General features: G+C 39.4%; 1 protein-coding gene and 1 long non-coding RNA gene across 6 annotated transcripts in view; one reads left to right on the top strand and one right to left on the bottom strand.

Moving 5' to 3' along the window:
* Positions 1 to 6,221, top strand: part of CPEB3 (cytoplasmic polyadenylation element binding protein 3) — a 92,344-nt gene extending 86,123 nt beyond the window's left edge. For all 5 annotated transcript variants that reach the window (XM_055721519.1, XM_027803916.2, XM_027803910.2 and 2 more), the window contains one exon: positions 463 to 6,221. In XM_055721519.1, coding sequence (XP_055577494.1) covers positions 463 to 690 — 228 coding nt within the window. In that variant the 3' untranslated portion in view covers positions 691 to 6,221. The remainder of the gene's footprint in view (positions 1 to 462) is intronic.
* Positions 6,222 to 13,552: 7,331 nt separating this feature from the next.
* On the bottom strand, positions 13,553 to 20,468 carry LOC114015590 (uncharacterized). The gene is made up of 4 exons (XR_003559599.2): positions 20,416 to 20,468; positions 18,711 to 18,875; positions 14,155 to 16,033; positions 13,553 to 13,976 (listed from the first exon to the last, which is right to left on the bottom strand). It is a non-coding gene; the product is annotated as an uncharacterized LOC114015590 (long non-coding RNA).

Below are 20,468 nucleotides of genomic sequence, written 5' to 3'. Positions count from 1 at the left end.
GCAATTCACAAAAAACAAATCAAGAAACAAAAAAACTCTCTGGAAAAAAACCACCTTGGAAATTCACTGGACCTCTGAGGTTTAGAAATACAATTTTGTTCTTTATCATTTCTCTTCCTAAATGCTGCTCTCTCGCACCCCTGTTACAACTGTATTTACATTCCTGGAGGTTTCTTAGACAGCAGCAAAATCCTTGGAGATGCTATTTTTACTGTACTTCCATCTTAGTACTTTCGCATACCTAACTTTTCCAAGAAATGTTGAAGAGTTATCGAAGCACACTCTTCTTTCTTGAGATTTTCTGACAAGTAAAGTGGTTGGTATGAAAATTTAACTACCAGTGTCCTTGGGTTAATCCAGCATTAGTTGAAGATCTTCAGTAGAGTAAAAAAAAATAAAATATTGTCCCTTCTCTTCATACTTAACAAAACTATGTAATCTTCTTTCTTGTTCCTGGTGCAGGTGGAAGTGAAGCCATATGTGCTGGATGATCAGATGTGTGATGAATGCCAGGGCACTCGCTGTGGTGGAAAATTTGCTCCATTCTTTTGTGCCAATGTTACCTGTTTGCAGTATTACTGTGAATACTGCTGGGCGAGCATACACTCTCGTGCTGGTCGGGAGTTCCACAAACCACTGGTAAAGGAGGGAGGTGACCGGCCCCGCCACGTCCCGTTCCGCTGGAGCTGAACCCCAGGCCTCACCCAGCAACAAGTCCTGGAGTAGATTAAATCATGTGAAAAGAGAGTGCTGCCTCAGGGCTTAGTGTTCTGGAAATCTGTGCATTCGTCCTCGACTTTAATGAAGATATGGGTCTTTTTATTACTATTATTATTATTATTTACAGTCACATTACTGAACTCAGTGTCCAGTATAATACAAACCGGCAGAGTGTAACTGTACTGATTTTGCACTTTGATTCACACAAACATCTGCTTGGTACCTTAATTTCCTACACAAGACTTGTCACTAGTGACATTATGTAGACTGCCATTCTCATCAGCCTTCACTGGGTTGATGTGTATGTGATGAAGATTTTTTTATTATAATTATAATTATTTTTATTTTTAAACTGGAGCATGCACTTATTTTCAGAAATTTAGACTTGCCCCTAGCAGATGACTTACCAAAGGTAATATTCACAAGTAGGTGGCAGATGTAGCAAAAACTTAAACAGATATTCAGCAATCATTAGTTTGGGTCATTTAGAGTAGTAATAACCCTTAAAGAAAATAAGCCTTTAGTTGCTCTCCATTTTGACTTGTAAGGATGATACCTCATAAGCTGGATCAGACTTTTTTCTTTTGTTTTGCTGAGGGGTTTTGTTTGTTTGTTTGTTTTGGGTTTTTTTTTGTGGTTGTTGGGGTTTTTTTCAGTTTTGTTTTTTTTTTAGGTCTTTTAGTGTTATGTAAATGTATGCTGCAATAGCTTTTGCTGCTATTAAAATGGTATTACTAATACCATAATACTCTATTCAGGCTAGGGTATCAATTAAAAAATGAATATGTGATTAAAATAGTGATGGCTGCTGAAAGGAGATCAGTATAGCATACAGAAAAGCTTCCAAGGAAGGTCAATATTTTTTGACTGCATGTTTACTTAATCAGGTTGCTGCATGCAATAAATTTTATATGTCTAATATAAAACCTGCCCACAATGCACAAATCATGAATCTACGTAGGCTACAAAATACTCAGTAACAAAAAAAATTGATTACTGACTGGAGGAAGGCATGCCTCAGTAAATGTAATGCTTCTGAAATTAGGATCAGCCCATTACAGAATGACCTATATTACAACAAATATAAAAACTAGCTGTAGGATATTCTTAAAACAAATTTGTGGATGGTAGATGAAGTACTTTGCGGTGCTCTGTTATATATCGTGCAATTTATTTTATATAGTAAAGTGATTATGTCTAGTACTGTGATCAAACTTAACTGTTAAAGCCTCTGTATCCAACATTAACACATTTTTGGCAGTTCATAACAGGTACATAAACAGAAATGAGCTCTTAGTTACAATCTCTCTCCTAATGCTTGCATCATTTAGGTAGCTGCAGACCTTGTCCGGAAAACCAAAGAGCTCATGCTAGCGTACACACACACTACCGATTAGATAGTCTGTCAAACTAATAAACTAGGCACATTTAAGAAAGTTAGGAGAAAAAGTGGTGCTAAAGAAATGTCTGCATATAAAAGTAACATGAGATGTCTGCTCTGTGGATGTGGCGTTATCTCTCTAATCCCTGGAAGTATCCTGTGAAGCTTGAATACAATTAAGACCTGCTAACACAGTGGACATTTTTTTAGCATGAGCTATGGGGCTGCAGATAGCATATAAATATAAACACACTTGGTATACTAATGATTGTGAGAATATGTACACTATTTTTTTTTTTTTCTTTTTCCTCCTTTGGTTTTGCAGTTCTGGGGACAATCTGACTGGATATGACACCGCATAGTAGATTTAAATGTTCTGGGTTTTGTTTGTCGTGATGTCCTTGTTTGTGTCTAATTTAGTAAGTTGTTTTTCCCAATGTTTAGTTGCGAGTATTGGCTTTGAAAGGATTTTTTTTTTCTGTTTTTGGAAAAAAAAAAAAAAAGAAAAAATAGTTTTTTACTGGTTTAAAATGCTTATTATAATTATCCCTTTTGAAGTTACTTCTGGGCATTTTTGTGATATTGCTTTTCCCAGCCCAGGTGTCTTTTCTGTTTTTTTTTTCATCTGTACAAGACATTTTGTTATGCACTACTTTTTGTATCTAGACAGTTTTCAACAGTCGGCTGATGATTTTTTTTAAAGAAAAAGGCATGCTTTCTGACTGACATGATCTTTTGCAATACCTCAATTTTGAAATATAGGAAAGAAAATGATATTTTCTAAGTAAGTTTATTCAGAAAAATATATATTAATTTAATTCTGCAAGAAAAATGATTTAACAGATGGGTAACTTTATTTTTTTCATGCTTATTTGAGTTTTTTTGAAAATGAAGAAGTTAGAGCTTTATAACTGTAATATTAAAGATCATAGCTAACCTACAGAAATCTACCTAATTATGTGAAAGAAGTAAACCTTTTTGAAGAAATACCCCTCTTTCATGTAGAAAAATACCCCCAGAGAGAAAGAGAGAGAGAAAGAGAAGCTGGAAAATGTACAATATCGCATAATGATGGATTAAATCTAAAACAAAATCATCATAAAGAACAGGTGTAAACACAAACTCCATTTGGTGCTGAAAGTTGTGAATAGAAGGTGAAAAAATATTTTCCCTTAATTTGTATATTTATAATCAAGTGTGATTATGCACGACTGACCAGAATTGTGAGAGTTCTTCTGTTTGTATTTTTTTAAAGAGAACTTTTTTTAGTTTATTAAATTATGACATGCTCCCTTTTGTTTTGTAAATGAATGTGCCCCTGAGTTGTTAATATGTTATATTAAAAGAGGGTCCTTCAAAAAAAAAAAAGTTATTTTTTAAAATATGGAGTTCTGAACTGCAACTTGACTAAGAAGCCCCTGGGTACAACAGGTCCTATTGTGGCCTTTTCTGATGTGAGACTTGAACTAGTCGATTTTTTTGAAGGCTAACCTAACCTCGACTATTTGTTGTTATGTGCAATACTGTTTGTACTGTTTGTATAAAAAAAAAGAAAAATGAAAAGAAAAAAGGCATAAATCTTTATTGCAGATTTATTTTCATTGCAAACTTTAGACATTGTGATTCACTAAAATCATTTTTCTACTGTCAAATATGTACCTTTTCTTCATGCTGGTATTTTTTCAATAGTAATGTAGCCTTTGTACTGAGACAAATTTTCATTGTTATTTTTAGAAAGATTTTTTGCTAAGAAAAAAATTAAACATATTTACATATTTTTCATTTTTATTTCGTATTTTCTTTAAGGAGTGCTTTCTCAACCATTAATATAGTTGTTTCTGGGAGAGACTTTCATATCTGGTCAATGTCATTAATATTATTTTGTATTTTTACTTGGAATAAATTAATTTTATGATGCTAATTCTTTAAAAGTTTATTTTTTTCATTTTCAGTTATTTTTGAAGCTAAAATCTTTGTAATATTGTTACTAAAGTGTCTAGTTTTTTGAAATGCAAAGCTTTATGTATTAACTTGCTGATGTGGTTTACAATAGTGTGGCAATGATGAAAATGGTTGGTTATGTAAAGTGATTGGAAAATTGTAACAAAGAATTGGGCAATAAAATGACAGAATGAAGCAGAAAAAATGTGATACTTTGAAAAGCCTTTTCCTTTATCAAAATGATTTAGGGAGATAATAGGGATGTCACAGTACCAGTTCGCTGTCTAGATTTATACACCACCAGTGTTGATAAAATACTATTGCCGTTATAAGGAACTAAATCTATCGAAACAATGGGTTTTTGACCCTGCCCATTCAGCATAATGCTCCGTTACTTTTCTCATCATGAACTCGATAAGCTCTTTTCAGTAGTCTTAGATTGAACCTCCTAAAATATATATTCTTCATTCTATTTTGCCACCGTGTTATTTATTTGATCAAATTGACCCCTTCCTGCACAACTTCCTTCCTGCATATGTTTATCAGTGGCAGCATGGAGCAGACTTGTAGGTACCCACATCATTTTCTAATGAAGTTACCACACGGCGTTGGTAGCTGCCTAGTTAATGCAAAATAATGTACGTCCATTTCCTGGTAGCAATGCAGTAACCCATATTGCCACCACGTCTGAACATCTGTTCAGCTTCTTTGTCTTTCTCCGTTCTTCTCTGCCTCTCTTGTGTCTTTGTCCTTTTTTTCTTTTGTATTGGCAGTACCAAGTGCCAGTATCAAACCACCTTTCACTTCGCCTCCATGTACATCACCTTTGTTTCCCTATGCAGCCAGAAGAAACCCCTTCCTGAAGCCAGTGACTCTGTTCTGGCACCTGAAACAATCCAGACTAAAACTGGTGTTGCGTAAACAGGGCATACAATGACTTTCTCTAGACAAAGCAATTACTTCAACAAGTTACCGATGACCTTTTAGACTAACTTACGCTAGAGTGTTAGAGTGGCTCATCTGTAACTTGCAGAAAGAAATGTGTCCAGAGTCTGTTGATTGTGTATCCTCTGTGTGTTCAGTTCTGTAAGTAATGTATAGACTAGATCAAATAGTGAAGTAAAATTTAGACTCAAATTAGGTACTACTGGTTGGAATGTATGCAAATTGCAAACAAAGGAGATTAAGGAATGAAGAGGGAAAAAAAAATTCCTGCTAAGTGGTACAAAGTTTATGCTTATATTTCTGCCTACATGCTTGTATTTTATAGCCTGCTAGCAAGGCATGGGCTAAAACAAATTGTATTGCAAATATGCAGTTAGCAAATAACTTTGCTGATTTCACTATCTGTTAGAGTAGTAAAAAAAAGAAAAAAAAAAAAAGAAAAAAAAAAGGCGCTTAACTGGGAAAAGCTCCCATGTTACTATTTCAGTATTGTGACATCTCTACTTGCAAGGTATGAGTGAAAGACTAGTCACAGATTTGTAGAAATGTCTCTTTTGTTTAATCTGGCTTGTATGTAGTTGCTTTTATGCTAGTTTGTATGATGTCAGCTAAACCCTTCTTCTTTTCCTTCCTTTCTTCCTTTTTTTTTTAAAACCAGACAAACTTCTTAATCTCTGCTGCTATAGTGTTCTATCATACCACAGAGTATTTTATATTCATGTTAGTGACTACTCTATACCCCAAATGGGTAGCTGGTCAGAAATCACATTGGCCACATAATTCTGACACACTCAAATTTACGTAAGAAAAAGTTTAGGAGTAAGTAGAAAACCAGGGTGCTAATAAGAGATAATTTTGGCTCTCTTCTTTTTTCTTTTCTTTTTTTTTCTTTTTCCTGGATGTAGTTCTGTTGGGGTATAAAGTATTAGATATTTGTAATTTTACTGTCAGAATAATGGACATAACTTTTAGAGTATTCACAGCTAAGATCTCTGTACTTGTTTTTCAACTAATTTTAAATGTACTGTATCTTTTATTACATGTTCTCTTAGATTGTTTTTGCTAGTAATTCTAACAAGGCTTCTTCCTTTTTGGCTTGGACTAATGCTTGTATGGAACTGCAGTACTGTGACTAAACATGGAGCTCAATGCTGCTATTGCTTACAATTGCTTAAACTTTGTAGTTTGGACTTTATTTTTTTCTGTAATAACTTATTAAATATAGTTGTATGAAGTACTGATATTTGTCATCCTTTGCACATACTAAGGAAATCTTGGGACATGCATTATGGGAATGTAAACTAGGTACAAAACCCCCAAATCTTGTACTGGAAAACTCTCTATACTAGATACAGCTAAGCAAATACCTTACTCACATGCACACAAACTATCTTTTCTAGTTATTTTAAAATACAAGTATATAGTCCACTTACGGTTTCTCTTTAAAATGGAAAAGCCACCCTTGAGAAGGTGTTTACTATGATAAGCTGAAGGCAAATACAAAAAACATATACTATAGAAATGCAGTATCAAGTATCTTGAAAAAAGGAACTTGAATTATTTTCTCTGAATTGAAGAAAAATTGCTGGCTAACTTACGTTGCACTTTTTTTATGAGCAGTTTAACACTAACTGCAGGCTAGAGATCTGACTGATGAATTAAAAAAGAAAAAAGCACTACAACGCTAGTTTCTAATGGGTTCTATTTCAAGAATAGGAGACAATTAAAGATCAGCAATATAGCTGTTTGGAACTACAGAATACTTCCTTGAAAAAATGTGAATACTCCTGTGTCGGGGCAAGTGAAGACCACAAGAACAGTGCATGTTCTGTGTCACTGCTTGCTTTCAGTGTCTACATAAATGCAGCTCAACAACCCTGCTGGAACTATCAGCACTAGAAATTACATGCTGACTTCAATGTATGTGTTCCACTTACACAGGAACTGCCTAGGATCGCGCTAGAAATTAAATGCCCTTTGGGAACTACGATGAGGTTATGTGTGCTGACCAAGTACTGCTCCCTTAGTGTGCAGTGCCCTGTGGTTTGTGTTACGCTGGTTTATCCCAACATGACCGTGCGCAATAGCTCAAATACATGGAAGAAGAAACCCTGGATGCTAGAAAAGAAAGAGAATGCTCAGGCATGGACTTGTTTCCCAACTGGTAGTGAATAAACTCTCAGGAGAACAGTCTACTGACTGGTCTTCCAGGAGAAATGGTTTTACAAGACTGATCTGTAATAGGAACTCTAGTAGTAAATAAATGTATGAGAACTTGTAGGCTTGTGGTTGCTTCAGAATTAAATTGAGAAGGGAGCTCTTGGAAACACCTTCCAATTAATGAATGTTAAACTACTTGTTGTAGCTTCTCACTGTACACTGGACAAAATCAGTCTGGGTTTACCCCCATCCTCTATTACAGGGACCAACTGTGGGAGGAAGCACAGCCTCTCTGGAACTTCTAATCCTCAATCCTTCCATTGCATTACTGATAAAGTAAACCGTGCCACTTGTAAGGTACTGATACTGACAAAGGTTGCGCTAACTTAAACCAATGCGCTTAAGTAAAAAAGGCTTCATGGCCTCTTTTGCTTCTGGTTTGTATATGTTATTTTTGCTAGGCTTAAATTCAACTAAAATAGCTACCTCAGTGACTATTGAAACTTGTGCGTTAAACCTGTTTAGGCACACTTCTAAGCTTAACATTTTTGTACTCAAGGAACCTCACGTCACCCCCTCACACAGACCTGCAGAACAGCCACAGTTTAGCTCTTTAAAGTCATGATCTACTTTCCTCACATCTAGCAAAAACTAAACAGCGTGAGCACACGCGGAGAACTGCTGCATTCTCTCCTAGCCATCAACCAAGAACAGGTTTTAAAACAAGCAACACGTTTAACCTGTTTTCATAGAAAACAGTACTAGCTACTTGCAAAGCCCTTACACCACACAAATCTGTTATGAACACAGGATCAAGCTGCGTACACCAGATGCACACACAAACTACGCCTGTTCAAATGAATTTTCTCTCTCCCTGGCGGCAAGCAACATTTTGCAAAGTTTATCTTAGGATGACAAACTGTACCTGGAGCAATTTGAGAAGGAAACATGATAAAAGCCCAGAAATCTCCCCCTTTTCCTGTTTTGGAAGGAGAAATAAAATATCAGCAAGTATAAAGTCATATGGCAGCCCCTTGGCAGCAGGACAGAGCTCACGCTGCCTCACTCAGCACAGCAGCTTCCCGGTGTGGCCATGTCAACCACCACTTGGCTAGCACGGTGGGGCCTTGGGGTCGAACCAGTAAAACTAGGCATTCATCCATTTGCTACTTCTAGGTGCTTGAGTGGTATTTATTTGCTACTAACAACTTCCTAAAAAGCCCTCTGAGCTGCTGCCTAGCATTGTTGGGCCTGTGCTTTTGTGAACAGGAATATGTAAAACTGCTTGTGTCTTAATACTTCTGAATTGTTCAGCAACCCAAGCTCTACTTAGATTCTCAGGGTACTTCCCTGTTTGATTTTTTCACCTGCAGGCCTAAACACAGAATACACTTGCAAACATATTTATCAGACCAAGTTTTACATAAAAGAGAACAGAAGTGTATTTCTCTATCCAACAGCCCGAGTGGTTAAAACACTGGGGTTTTTAAAAATTTTGATTATTTTCTTCTTCCAACATTCCTGCACTGTAGAGCAAGGACTAAGCCTTTTTGCTCATGGTTGTTGCAAATACTCATTTAGTGACATATACTTTGGTCTCTACCAAGTGAAGAAAAATGGTCTCTGCAACAGCATGAGCATCATCACTAAGGTAAATAATTAAAATGGTTGTCCATAAAATTACATGTAACAACACAGTGCTCTCCAATAGGCCTTCTTGACTTCCTTGCCAGCTTCAACATGTACTACAGACCCATTGAAATAAAAGTTTGAAAGAGTGAGAGAGCTGGTAAAATTCATATGCAAGATGATTCTGCAAAACATTGCCAAAACTCATGGCAGAGATAAAAATCTCAGCCTTCCTCCAAGATCGTTGCCTTTCAAAGTTACAAAAAGGCCTCTAATCTCATTGTCAGACTACAGAGCATGGTCCGAGTCAGATAAAAAACTCACAAAGTTCTAAGAGATGAGCAAAATCTTGTTCATCATGTAACTGATCCCTCCAGCTGTGCCTTGTGCATACTGTGGTCAGAGCCCACATCACAGAAGCCCAGCATACACACGCACCACAGGTTTCCTGCTATGCATTCTGCCTCTGCTTTCCTTACTCCTGACTAGACTTGCATGCTATTGTTCAGGCTTTCCTCCAATTTCATAAATTGTCACCAGTTTATGAAAGGATGACAAGCAACGGTAACATTTCTTTGTTTCATTTCCACAAGGTTTAACCTGTCACAGAGCACCAAAGTAACAGGGGAACGTTAGTGAGACGATGCTGCACATTGGGGAGGATTCTGTCCAAAGCACTCATTTGGGAGGGGTACAATTCAGAGTAGTTACAATTTACTCCAGAAGGCAACTAACTGGATTCTCACTTAAAAGACAACGTTAACACAACACACATTCTAGGTTGTGGGTTGTTTGTTTGCTTTCCCCCCCTGATCACTACCCGTTGTATAATTTGGCAGAGCTCAGAACTGCAGTTTTGCTACTGAGCATGTACATTTCATCACTTCACCTGCTGCTTGCAATGACAAAAGGAAAATATCAACCATGAGTGAACACAAACAAAAACATTTCATCCCCACTTAAGAACTTGCTACATATGTTACAAAACATAAATACCTTTAGGCAACAAACAACCAAAAAGTTACATCTATATAACAAGCTCCTTATATGCTGAACACATTGACGGGAAATCACTTGCTAATCAAAATGCTATGCAATATCACAGGCCAGAAGAACGCCACATAAAAGATAAGGGATAGAATATTGTTCCCGCTAATTTGAAGACAGAATTCTGTCTTACAGACTTCAGTGGGATACTACTTCACCAGAAAACGTTTCAACTTTCACCTAGTTCTCACTGGCTCCAGCTTTAGACAAAACATTGTTAGTCTGGTTACTTTTTTACATTACAGTCTATCTAAACATGTTCTAGCTTAGGAAATGACTAGTCATTATTTTCTAACCACTGATGAACTTACTTAATTGAACCTAATGACCTGCAAGTGCACACTAGCAAAGGTGAGGTGAGGCGAGGAGGAATGGGGAAAGGTTAAGCAGTCCATTTTATCTCCATTTTAATTAATGTTTTATCTAGAAAAATTTCAGTCGTTTTGGCAGAAATCAGCAGAAGCATTTGATACCCATTAAAACATAAAACTCAGAAGGAGGGCAGAAACCAGAACCAAAAGCTCCTCCCTTCCCAGTGGGTGCCCAAACCTTTCAGTTAGTGATTCCTTTGCTCTCACCCTCTTAACCCAGGGAGTCTTGATTTGTTTAATGTAAAGTGGAACAACAGAAAGCAGAAGGCTTCCTCCAGCGTCAGGCAGTGTAACACAAGCTAACTCTACTGTCATGAGCATGAAAAGCACCTTGGGTATCTCTAGATCACATTTACTGTACAGGTGCCTAACTTAAGACATGGATTATGCTCTGGCCACCATGAGTTAAACAAATAGACACAGCGATACTCAAATTCACACCATCTACATGACTTTGTGGATTTGGCTTTGTGACCTTGACCCTTTTTTCCCCTCTTCTGAGTTGAAATTTTTTTATCTGCTGAAATGTTTACACTAGGTGCTTATGTTGTTCTATTCAAAGATGCTAAATATTGATGCTTGACCACAGCAGAAAATATATACTCCAACAAGCACTGAAAAAAGACAGACTTGCCACACAGAGGAAAATGAGAGTAAAGCCTCAAAGTTCTGAAAAACCTGCATCCTACGAGGTAAAACAGAAAACAAGTGATAATGCAACACACACAGAGCCCTAAAAAGGAAAAAAACCCACCCAAATCTGGAGCTAGAATGTTCTAGCACTTTTCTGTCAAGAGAGTTGGGAGGCAGAGAATTACCATTACCTTACAGCTACATAATGAAAGCACTACCCCCACAGCACATAGGATATAAATATAACAATCTGTAATGGTCTCTCTCTGATTAAAACAAAGTAGAAGTCCACAGTTGTGATGCTGGGACACATTTTCCCAATGATCAGCCAGCAATTTGGTAATGTTTTGTTCTGGAGAAATCCCTAAGGTACCAGGAAATTTCAGTGCTAAAACTCCATCAGTAATACTACTTCAATCACTGCCCTGAAAAAGGTTTAATATAGACTATAGAGCCAGAAGGCCAAAAAAAACCCCCTAGTCATGAGGTGGTATGACTTGCTGAGTCTGCAAATCTTTTACACTATTACATAACTCAGTAACTCTTGTATCAAACTCACTGCTGTGCAACGGCTGTTGATAGCTAATCCTCAGTGAAGCTAGGTGTTATGAGACAAAGAAAAAGGAAAACAAATGCCAGGATATGTGGAATCCTCTGCATTTATCAGACTAACAGATGGAACCCTCTAAATCTTAAATTCACATCCATCCTGCGAGTCTGGGCTCCACTGTACAGAGTGTACGTGTGTAGAGTAAGTGTATAAATTAAGAGGAAAAGCAGCAAAGTGGCAGGGAGGATGAATCTCTCCTGCAGTTTAGCCTTTTGTTCACACAGTATCTGAGACATAAAAAAGGACTGTTCATAGAAAACATTTCAGTATGCCTTTGGCAGAGCAACAGTGGCCCTGAACTGCAGATGCCTGCCACTGCTCTGAAGTAGACAACAATTTCTTTTGAAAAAGGATTTTAAGGAACATAATTTCTGTCTTGTTCTTGATTTCTTGTTTCTGAATGGTGTATGAGGCCAGATGGGTGGTAATAGCCTTTCCACTCAAGAGTGACACCAGAAATAGGACAACACTACATGAGATTCTCCTTTTGCTCTTTTAAACACTATTCAAGCTCATGCTCTCCTAACCTAATTCGAGCAGAATGTACAACTATATTTATAGCAGCTTTTCCACCACGGAAACTGCCTTCACTTGCAGAAATTCTGTTCTCTAATAATTAAGTTGTATATTATAAGCTGCAGTATTGCCTCTGAATAAAACAGTTTGGGCTAATCCTGCCTGCTTTTGATCCCAATTTCCTAATTATTATGGGTCAACGTCTTCACTTGTGTTTCTGTCAAGTGTGAAGAGTTCATGGAGATCGGTTGTGTCAGTTCTTTTCACGGGGGAATTAAGCTGCATTCAAAATGCTGCAGGAGCTAATGCAGAGTCAGCAAATGGCAGCGCCTTTCCATCAGTCCTCTTAATTCGTGCTCTGAAGGAGGGATGTAACAAATAGCATTAGCCAGAAGTGAACACTTCGTATCAAATACTCACACTGAATATTTGCCCAATTCCTGAGGCAATTCCAAATACGCTGTCAGATTAGAAATTTGGGGGTGGGGGGGGTGGGGGAGTTGTCCTCCATTTTGTGATCCTTGCAGAAACAGGACTGTGAGCACAACCTGCCAGCCCCAGGAAAGGGAGTCACTGTGCTGTAGTCACTCAGCTGCAATATGCAAGTTCTGAAAACTTTGCCCTCTCAGCTTCCTAAAGCTCGGGCTGTACAGCTGAGCCAGGGCCCATGTGACGGCGCATCTGCCCAGCTCCTGCTAAAACGAGTTGTCCCTGGCTATCTCCGGCACACATACTGTTCCAACAGACTGAGCCTGTCATCACCAGCTGCACCACCTGCTTGGACTCCTGGGGTCCTTCTGCCACTCCTATTACCAAGCCACTGACTTGTTAAAGCCTCATCCTGGCAGTGGGACAAGGCAATTGGTGAAGACGCTGCTTCTCTCTGGATCCGAAGAACACGATATCCCTTCTGAAGCATCAGAAGGGGACTGGTATCACCTCTCTGCCAGTCCCATCTCTCCCCACAAGCACAGTCCCAGCCATAATTACACACACCTCTCCTCAAATCGTCTTCACACTGAAGTATGAACAGAAGCCTTAACTGCAGGACTGCACAGCTGAGGAAAGAACGATATCAGGCTGTGCTGTCTGATGCAACCCACAGAGCTACCATTCATTCTATAGAAGCCATGAAATCCTTAACTGCACCCTATTTCTTGCTGCTTTGCTTGGAGATATTTGGGCTGCACCTGGGGACAGCTGTAGATTTTCTGACAGAGAAGACACTAGCTACAGCCTACAGAACTCTCCAGCTACTTGTGGCATTTCCCACTGCCTGAAGGAAGAGCTGAAAATGTGCAGGTCAACTAGGATGTAGTGGGGAGGCTAGTGCCCAAGGCTACAACGTGCTCATCTAGCCAGACCACCTCTGATGTGAAGTTGCCTTCTATAGTTGCAGGTAACTGAAAGGCCCAGGCAGTACTGCAGGAGCTTAGGAACTACCTGTCCTGATCGGCCAACAACACTTGGAATTCCACATTCCAACTCAGAGAGTTGCCAGTCCCAAATGCTTAAGCAGTAGGCAAAAGAAATCTTATTTTGGCAACTATGAGACAACTTGCTCCATAGGAGAATTTTGCTGAAATATCTCAGAAGTCCCAGGAGATGAGAAAGGGTTTGATGGATGTGTACAGCAGTGGAATGCATGATCTGTGGTCTGGAAAACCTAGCACTGAGCAAGGCTCTCGTAAAAAAGGTTTATGTCCCAAAACCTCAACGGTATAGGCAGTACCAGTTTTGAAAACAGGGAAGACTTAAACACATATTTAATGGAATAGCAAGGAAGTTTACCTGATAGGCTTGACTGATAAACAGCAAAAGTGCCGCCTCACAGGAAGAACAAGTCTGTTGCTGCTTTTGCCACTCTCCCATTTTGACCTGGGCCAGGCTGGACAGTCTGCTCTTCAAGGGGAGGATGGTCACAAAGAAGGGAAAGGCCTGCACTGTAAGGCAGTTCTCTCCCTGTTACAGGTTGATTCTTCCACAGCCAGGGTCAAAGTGGCAGATGGCTTGGAGACATTTCCTAGTACAAGTGAGTACAAAAAAAAGATCCAATGCATCACTGTCCAGGGAAAAGGAGAAACACTCTCATTCATGTAGGTTAGGGTGCAATAAAGTGAAGGATGTATTTAAAAAAAAAAAAAAAAAAAAAAAAAAAAGGACAAGGAATAGCACCACATATTTCAATACATTTCCCTTACCTCCAAATGTCCCAAACAGTCCTCCCTCTTCCCGAGGAGTTAAGCTGCTGTATCTTCTCCTTTACAGCCTGAACAATATTGATCTCATGTACAGCATGGAACTGATGTAGCTTCATGTTCCAGTTCAATTAGTTCAGAAGAGCTTATACATTTTTTTCCCCAATCCTAGTTGCAAAAGCAATTCCATTTCTAACATGTCTCTTGGTTCTTGCTCTGTACTGCCCTATTTAGGCTCTGTAAACTTCTGAACTTTGTGGAATAAATGCCCAGCTTTATAAAAGCTTGTTAAAATTTTTGCCAATTGTCAAGGTTGCACTTTCATGCAACCTAGCTAAGGAGTATCAGCTTTAGCAATATTGTATTACTTAGTCTCTCAGAGTTAACCATAGGGTGTTTACTTCCATCAAGTTGTCTGTCCAATGCATACACGATAGATCCTCACAGGACGGTAGCTAAAGCAGATTTGCTATCTGTGCTGACAGAGCAAAGTGGGCTACCACTTTTCTACCACAAGAGAGTAAAGCAGAAGTGCTCTTAAATTTGGAGGAAGACTGGTAGGAGCCAAGATCCGAACAGCTGTAAGAATCAGAAATTCCCTAGTCAAGCAATGCACTTTCAAACACAAGACTGACTGACTGACTGGAATTACTTATGTGCTTAAAATTATATACACACTGAAGTACTTGCCGAATTGGGGCCAATGGTGAGCCAAAATATTCCCTACCCCTGTATGTACCGATATTTCTGCTGTTGAACCTGCACAAAGACCTGTACCATTAATACATAACTGAAGCCCTTGACTGAAAGGCTGTGAAGGAACTAGTGCTGAACATCGAACTAGACATTTGTCAGCCTGGACACAGATCATGTAGGTGTATTTGCAGCACATCCAAGCCGGTTGTAACCTGTAAAAAACCAAGAGCTGGCCAGCAATCCTTTCAGGTTTTCTGGACATCTGTGTCCACGCTTTCACAACATACTCTGATGACACCCAGGACAAGCAGATTTCAAATCTAACTCCTGAATGAGAACATGGACTTCAGACTGAAGGGAATTCGTCTGGTTCATTACCTGTTGAGCCTTTCATCTGCATTTGCTCCTGGCTGATATAGTGACACATCATCAAAATGGTTTCTAAGAATATTGTATGCATCACTTACGAGTGCCTGCCACATAATTCAGGGCTAAGCACCACAGCACAAGGGATTAGCCTTTCATTTCCATTTATGGCTCTTAGAAGAGACAGTTGTTAATTCGGCAGTTCATTTCAGAGAAAAATCTTAATATCCGCCCCTTTCCAGATCAGGTGGGTAGGTGAAAATTCAGGGTTGGCAGATCAAGCAGACAGCCTGCAGGCAGAGAGACTGCACATAGAGTCAGGATGTTCTCTGCCATGATCCTATTTATGAACAGCGAGCATGAATTCCTCCTTCTGTCAGTAGAGGAGAAATAAGTGAAACAGAGACAGCGTCTGAGGTCACAGCTGCAAAAGCCTTTGAAGGTGAAATTGTTGGTGTGGAAAACCTTTAGTACTTCCTTAATCAAATTGCACTATAGGGGCAAACTGAAAAAAAAAATAAAAAAGGATGTAATTAAAAGTTAAAGTCCAAAACTGTTCCTGAAAACTCCTACTCAGCTGCTGCATAACCTTGAAGCTGTCCAAACTCTCTGGCTAAGTTGCCTAAAGCTGCCTCTGCACAGACCCAGAATTGCCCATCCTGGCAAAGCAGGGTAGGTCGGTATGTGGCACCTGCTGAACAGTACCAAAATCCAAAGAGCGAGTGCTTTTGTAGGCCTCCATTGCACACTTGCACTTCACACCACCAAGCCAGAAGCTGCACTCTCCATCTTTTCTCACAGTTCATAAGAAGAGCTTCATCTATACCGACATGTTTAGGAAGAAAGAAAGAAAAAAAGAAAAAAAAAAGATGACTTTAAGGACACACAAGTGTGAATTCCAAGTGACATTCCCATATGCTAAAGAGCAAGACCTCAGGTGTGCTGCTGTCCATACCCCCTCCTGAGAGTTAGCTCTAGCGAAGCTGCACTGCCCAGCAGTGCAATCTGAAAGCATGTAGCTGCCCTTGACGCGGCAGGTTCAGGATTCTCCATCTAACATGGATCTAACAGCCTACAAAGATGCATCTAATTTACTGGATTTCTGAGATATTACCTCCATCTCTATACACTGTAGGCATGTGAGCAATGAACCTGCCTTGAGGATCAGGAGCTTTAATGACCCAGTACTATTTCTAAAATAATTACAATTAATAGGAATGCATGTTAGTAAAACAGAAGGTGAATTAGAACAGCCCACCATGACGATACTACCAGACTATCTAAACCTGGACCACTGCCATGATAGAAATATTTCCTCTGATTACAGAGGACATTTTGGCAGCCACAAATCTTCCGAGTGAAAATACGCATGCCACAACGTTCGTGTTGATTCTGAGCAATAGTTAGTGACACTACCTACATTAAAAGCTCCTTGTACACCAGAAGTGGGGTAAAGCAAACTGTATATACTCTACCTGTACTGAAACGTGCCTTTCTATGATTACGTCAGTCCCTCTGTTATTTAAAATAATTTTGTAGGACTCCCTTTAGCTTTTAAAACAAAGAAATTAAAGGCCAGAGTAACTTCAGCAGTTACTATCTTCGCATGTGCTCCTCATCACAGCCTGGCACCAAATCAGTGAGAAGGAATTTTTGACTGCACTTATTTTCCATGCCCCTGAGATCAGGGCTGACTTAATCAGTGCATGTTCACTTGCAGTGTCTTCTGCTGCTGATCATGGTTAAGAGGTTTCTGCTCACTGGATACTCAACCGTACGACTCTGCCAGAGTTCCACCCATCTCAGCTCTTCATCTAATTACTACAGAATGCAATCTGACTACCAAAAAAAGGTAATAAATAAATTTAAAAAGTAGATCAACTGGCAGAACTGACATGACAAGAACTTCTGGAGAGAAAAAGGTTATAAACCAGGCACCTCTTAAACAATTTAATCTGCCCCTCTCACTGTGCCCTGAGACCAGCTGCTCTTGGGAGGAACAATGGCTTTTCTGTGGTAGGGTTTGTACATTGCCTTGCTCTTTACGCTACCTGGGACTCTCAGGTGCTATTGTGATAAAAATAAAAAAACAAAATAAAGGAAGGAATGGAAGGCTTATATACTTCTTCAAATTAAACCCTATTTCAATTTATTTGCCTGTTGGTTTAACAGCCTAAATATTACCACATTTGTCAAGCTCCTCTCCCTTGGGGCACTTGATGGTTAAATTTGATAAGTAATCATGAGCATCTGCTTAGGACAGGGAGTTCTTTAATTTTTACTAAACCTCTCCTGGGCTTTGGGTGTTATTAAGGCATACAGGTATCAACAAAGCTAATTAGATTTTCAGGCAAATGCAATCTAACCACTCACAATCCACCTCCTTCAGAGTCTGCCACAACTATGCAAGCATTTTGAATGTTCATGTTTGCAAAAATTCCCAGTTTCCTCCTTTCCAAGAATACAGTAATCAGCAGATTGGGAAGGGCAGTAAAAATTCCTCCTCCTCAGGCCAGGCTATGACTTCCCATTCAAAGCCAGTGTTGCTAATTGTCTTTGAAAGCATTTGTGTTTCACCAGCGCCTAAAGGCCTCAAAGTAAAGCAGAGCTTTGTTGGGCCTGGCATTATATAAAGCAGAGAGATAGATTCTGTCCTGAAGTGCCTTCAGTCCAAATAGGCAAAACAAACAGAGCACACATAAGGAACAGAAGAACTGAAAATAAGTGACTTCTCTGAAATCATACAGCAAGTCATGAACATGCTGGTCTCGCTTGCAATGATAAATAAACTCATCCTTTTTTTCAAAAGAAAAAGCTAATCAGTGATGATCTGTTTCTGCCTCTGTCTCCACTGTAGGAAACACTTATTGGTGCCTATTAATTCTGACACTTAACAAGGATTTAAGATGCTTTAATTGCTGGTTCTTTCCCACTGTGTAAAGAACCAAGGTTGAATGTCTGATTCCTGTTTGGAGGGACTGGGTTGGGTAGAGAGATTATGCTTATTTCACATTTAACTGGCTCCTTACCCCCAGCACTTAATTTTATTAGGTCAATACTTCAAAGACAAGGCTATGATGTCCAGTAAAGACTATGGCAGCATTCAAACAAACCGTGCACTCAGAAAAGCACAATACAAGAGGCATCTTCTCAGAAATATCCCATTACGTACACACTCATTTTCAACTGAGACTGAATTAGTCAAAACCTACTCATTGTACTTATTTAACACTACAAACCTCTTTGGATTGCAAATCAGATTGGCAGAAGCAGGAAGAAAAGACTTGCTCAGACATTAGGAACAATTCAGGCATCCAAGTTCGCAACAGTTATGACTCAATCTGGCTTGATTTCTGATAGGCAGATTAAAATGCATTGTTCGTAGCAAATAAAGCGTGAATAATAGTATCGCCTTTGTCTGCCCCTTGCACTGCACTGTTGGTAGAGCTGTAGGAGATAATCCCCCCCCAGTGGTGACACGCACAAAGAGACTTTACCTTCAGCTTCCTGCTCATAAGAGATGTTATGGTGGGGCAAGGCTGGGGTTCAGCGATGCAGAAGACCGTTCAAGTTGCTCTCAGCTTGTCTTGACCTTGCCAAGCCCTAGGGTCAATATGGTGAGCTTGTTCCTATTCTTCAAGTTCCTCTGATCCAACCACTCACTTTAAGAAATTATAACAAAGTGGTGTTCTTATTAGTGCGTTTGATGAATTACATTCTAAAGGATGCAAATCTGACCCCTGCATTAACTTTTTTTATTTTGCTTTATTCTTAGAAGCAGAGCTAACAAGGCTGATTTCCTCACTGCAGGCCAAATTGCTGTAAGAGTGCATTCTTTCTTTGGCCCACTGGATAGGATGCTGTCATCCTTTTGAAACAACAGGGATAGTCTTAAATTTTCACTGAAAAGAAGCTTAATATATATTTGAGTAATATGACGTAATTTGGGGAAAACAAACTCCCTTCTGTTTGTTTTGTTTCTGTATCCACTAGACAGTCAAGAGAAGATTTTGCAGGTAACTCTAAGTAACTAGCAGCTACATTACCAGGGCTTTTTTTGCATTTTAGCCAAAAGAAGTTTGGCTTAACATGCATAAACAAAATAGTCTGTGATGAGGGGTATCTCTCCCATGACCTCTCCCATGGAGGCACATAAAATGCCAGACTACAGAGAGCAGCCCAATAGCCTTTCATGCTCGCTATCACACTCTTTGCTCCTTATGATACTTGATTTGTTTTGTATCGTGGCAGTTTCAGGGTAGAAAAGAATCTCACACAGATCCACTCATAGCATAGTGGGTTGCATATCTTTACACTAACACTGCTGAACAAGCACTCTTGTGAAAAATAGAAGGACCAGCACTGCCATTTCCCCCCGGCTCCAGCTGTGCTCTAAGAGAAAGGGAGAGCAGCTGTTACCAGGTATTTGTGCCTTATTATGCAACCAGGGAAAGGAGCACTTATTTCTGAATCCAGCTTTGGTTTAGGTGAGACAAAAATACCAAAGTGCTCAGAAAGGAAAAGTTAGTGATATAAGGGAACTGAAATTAGATGCCTAGAAACACCAATGTTAGTGTAATGAGGGAGCTCCGTTGGGATTTCCTAGTTGAGGTTAGCTCACAGGTTTGGACTTCTGCCCTCATCTCTAGTCAAAGGGCAAGATCCCTGTGAGTGGTAAACATGGCTGTTCCAGACTCACTATCACGCTTTGTTTAGCTGTGTCTTGAATTAGAACTGAGTAACTTGCTTGCCCACTTTAACTCCCAACAAACTCCCTGAAGTCCCACTGCTGTTTTTCAGTATTATTCTTTTCACTTCAATAAGCTGTGGGCTACTTCATTATGGGATATGTAAAACTGCCCGTGTATTTATTCCTGGGACCAAACTAACTGAACTGTTGCTGTACTCACCATTGTGGAGACCTGCTCTCCCCAAGCCTTGGATCGCTCTGCCCTCCACTTCTGCTTGTTGTAGTTTAACCCCAGCTGGCGACTAAGTACCACACAACCACTCACTGCTTCCCCCAGCCCCCTGCACTGTGATGAAGAGGAAAATCAGAAAAGGGTAAACCCCATAGGCTGAGATAAGAACAGTTAAATAATTGAAATAAAGTAAAATATAATAATAACAAAAAGGGAGATAACAAAAAGACAGAGAGAAATAAAACCCAAAGAAAAAGAAGTGATGCATAAAACTGCTCACCACCCACTGAGTGATGCCCAGCCAGTCTCCGAGCAGCAACTGGTCCCTCCCAG

The sequence above is a fragment of the Falco cherrug genome, chromosome 9 (genome assembly GCF_023634085.1).
Source record: "Falco cherrug isolate bFalChe1 chromosome 9, bFalChe1.pri, whole genome shotgun sequence".
Classification (NCBI taxonomy): Eukaryota; Metazoa; Chordata; class Aves; order Falconiformes; family Falconidae; genus Falco; species Falco cherrug.
Note: the sequence above shows the minus strand (reverse complement) of the source record. Positions and strands in the feature narration are given on the sequence as shown.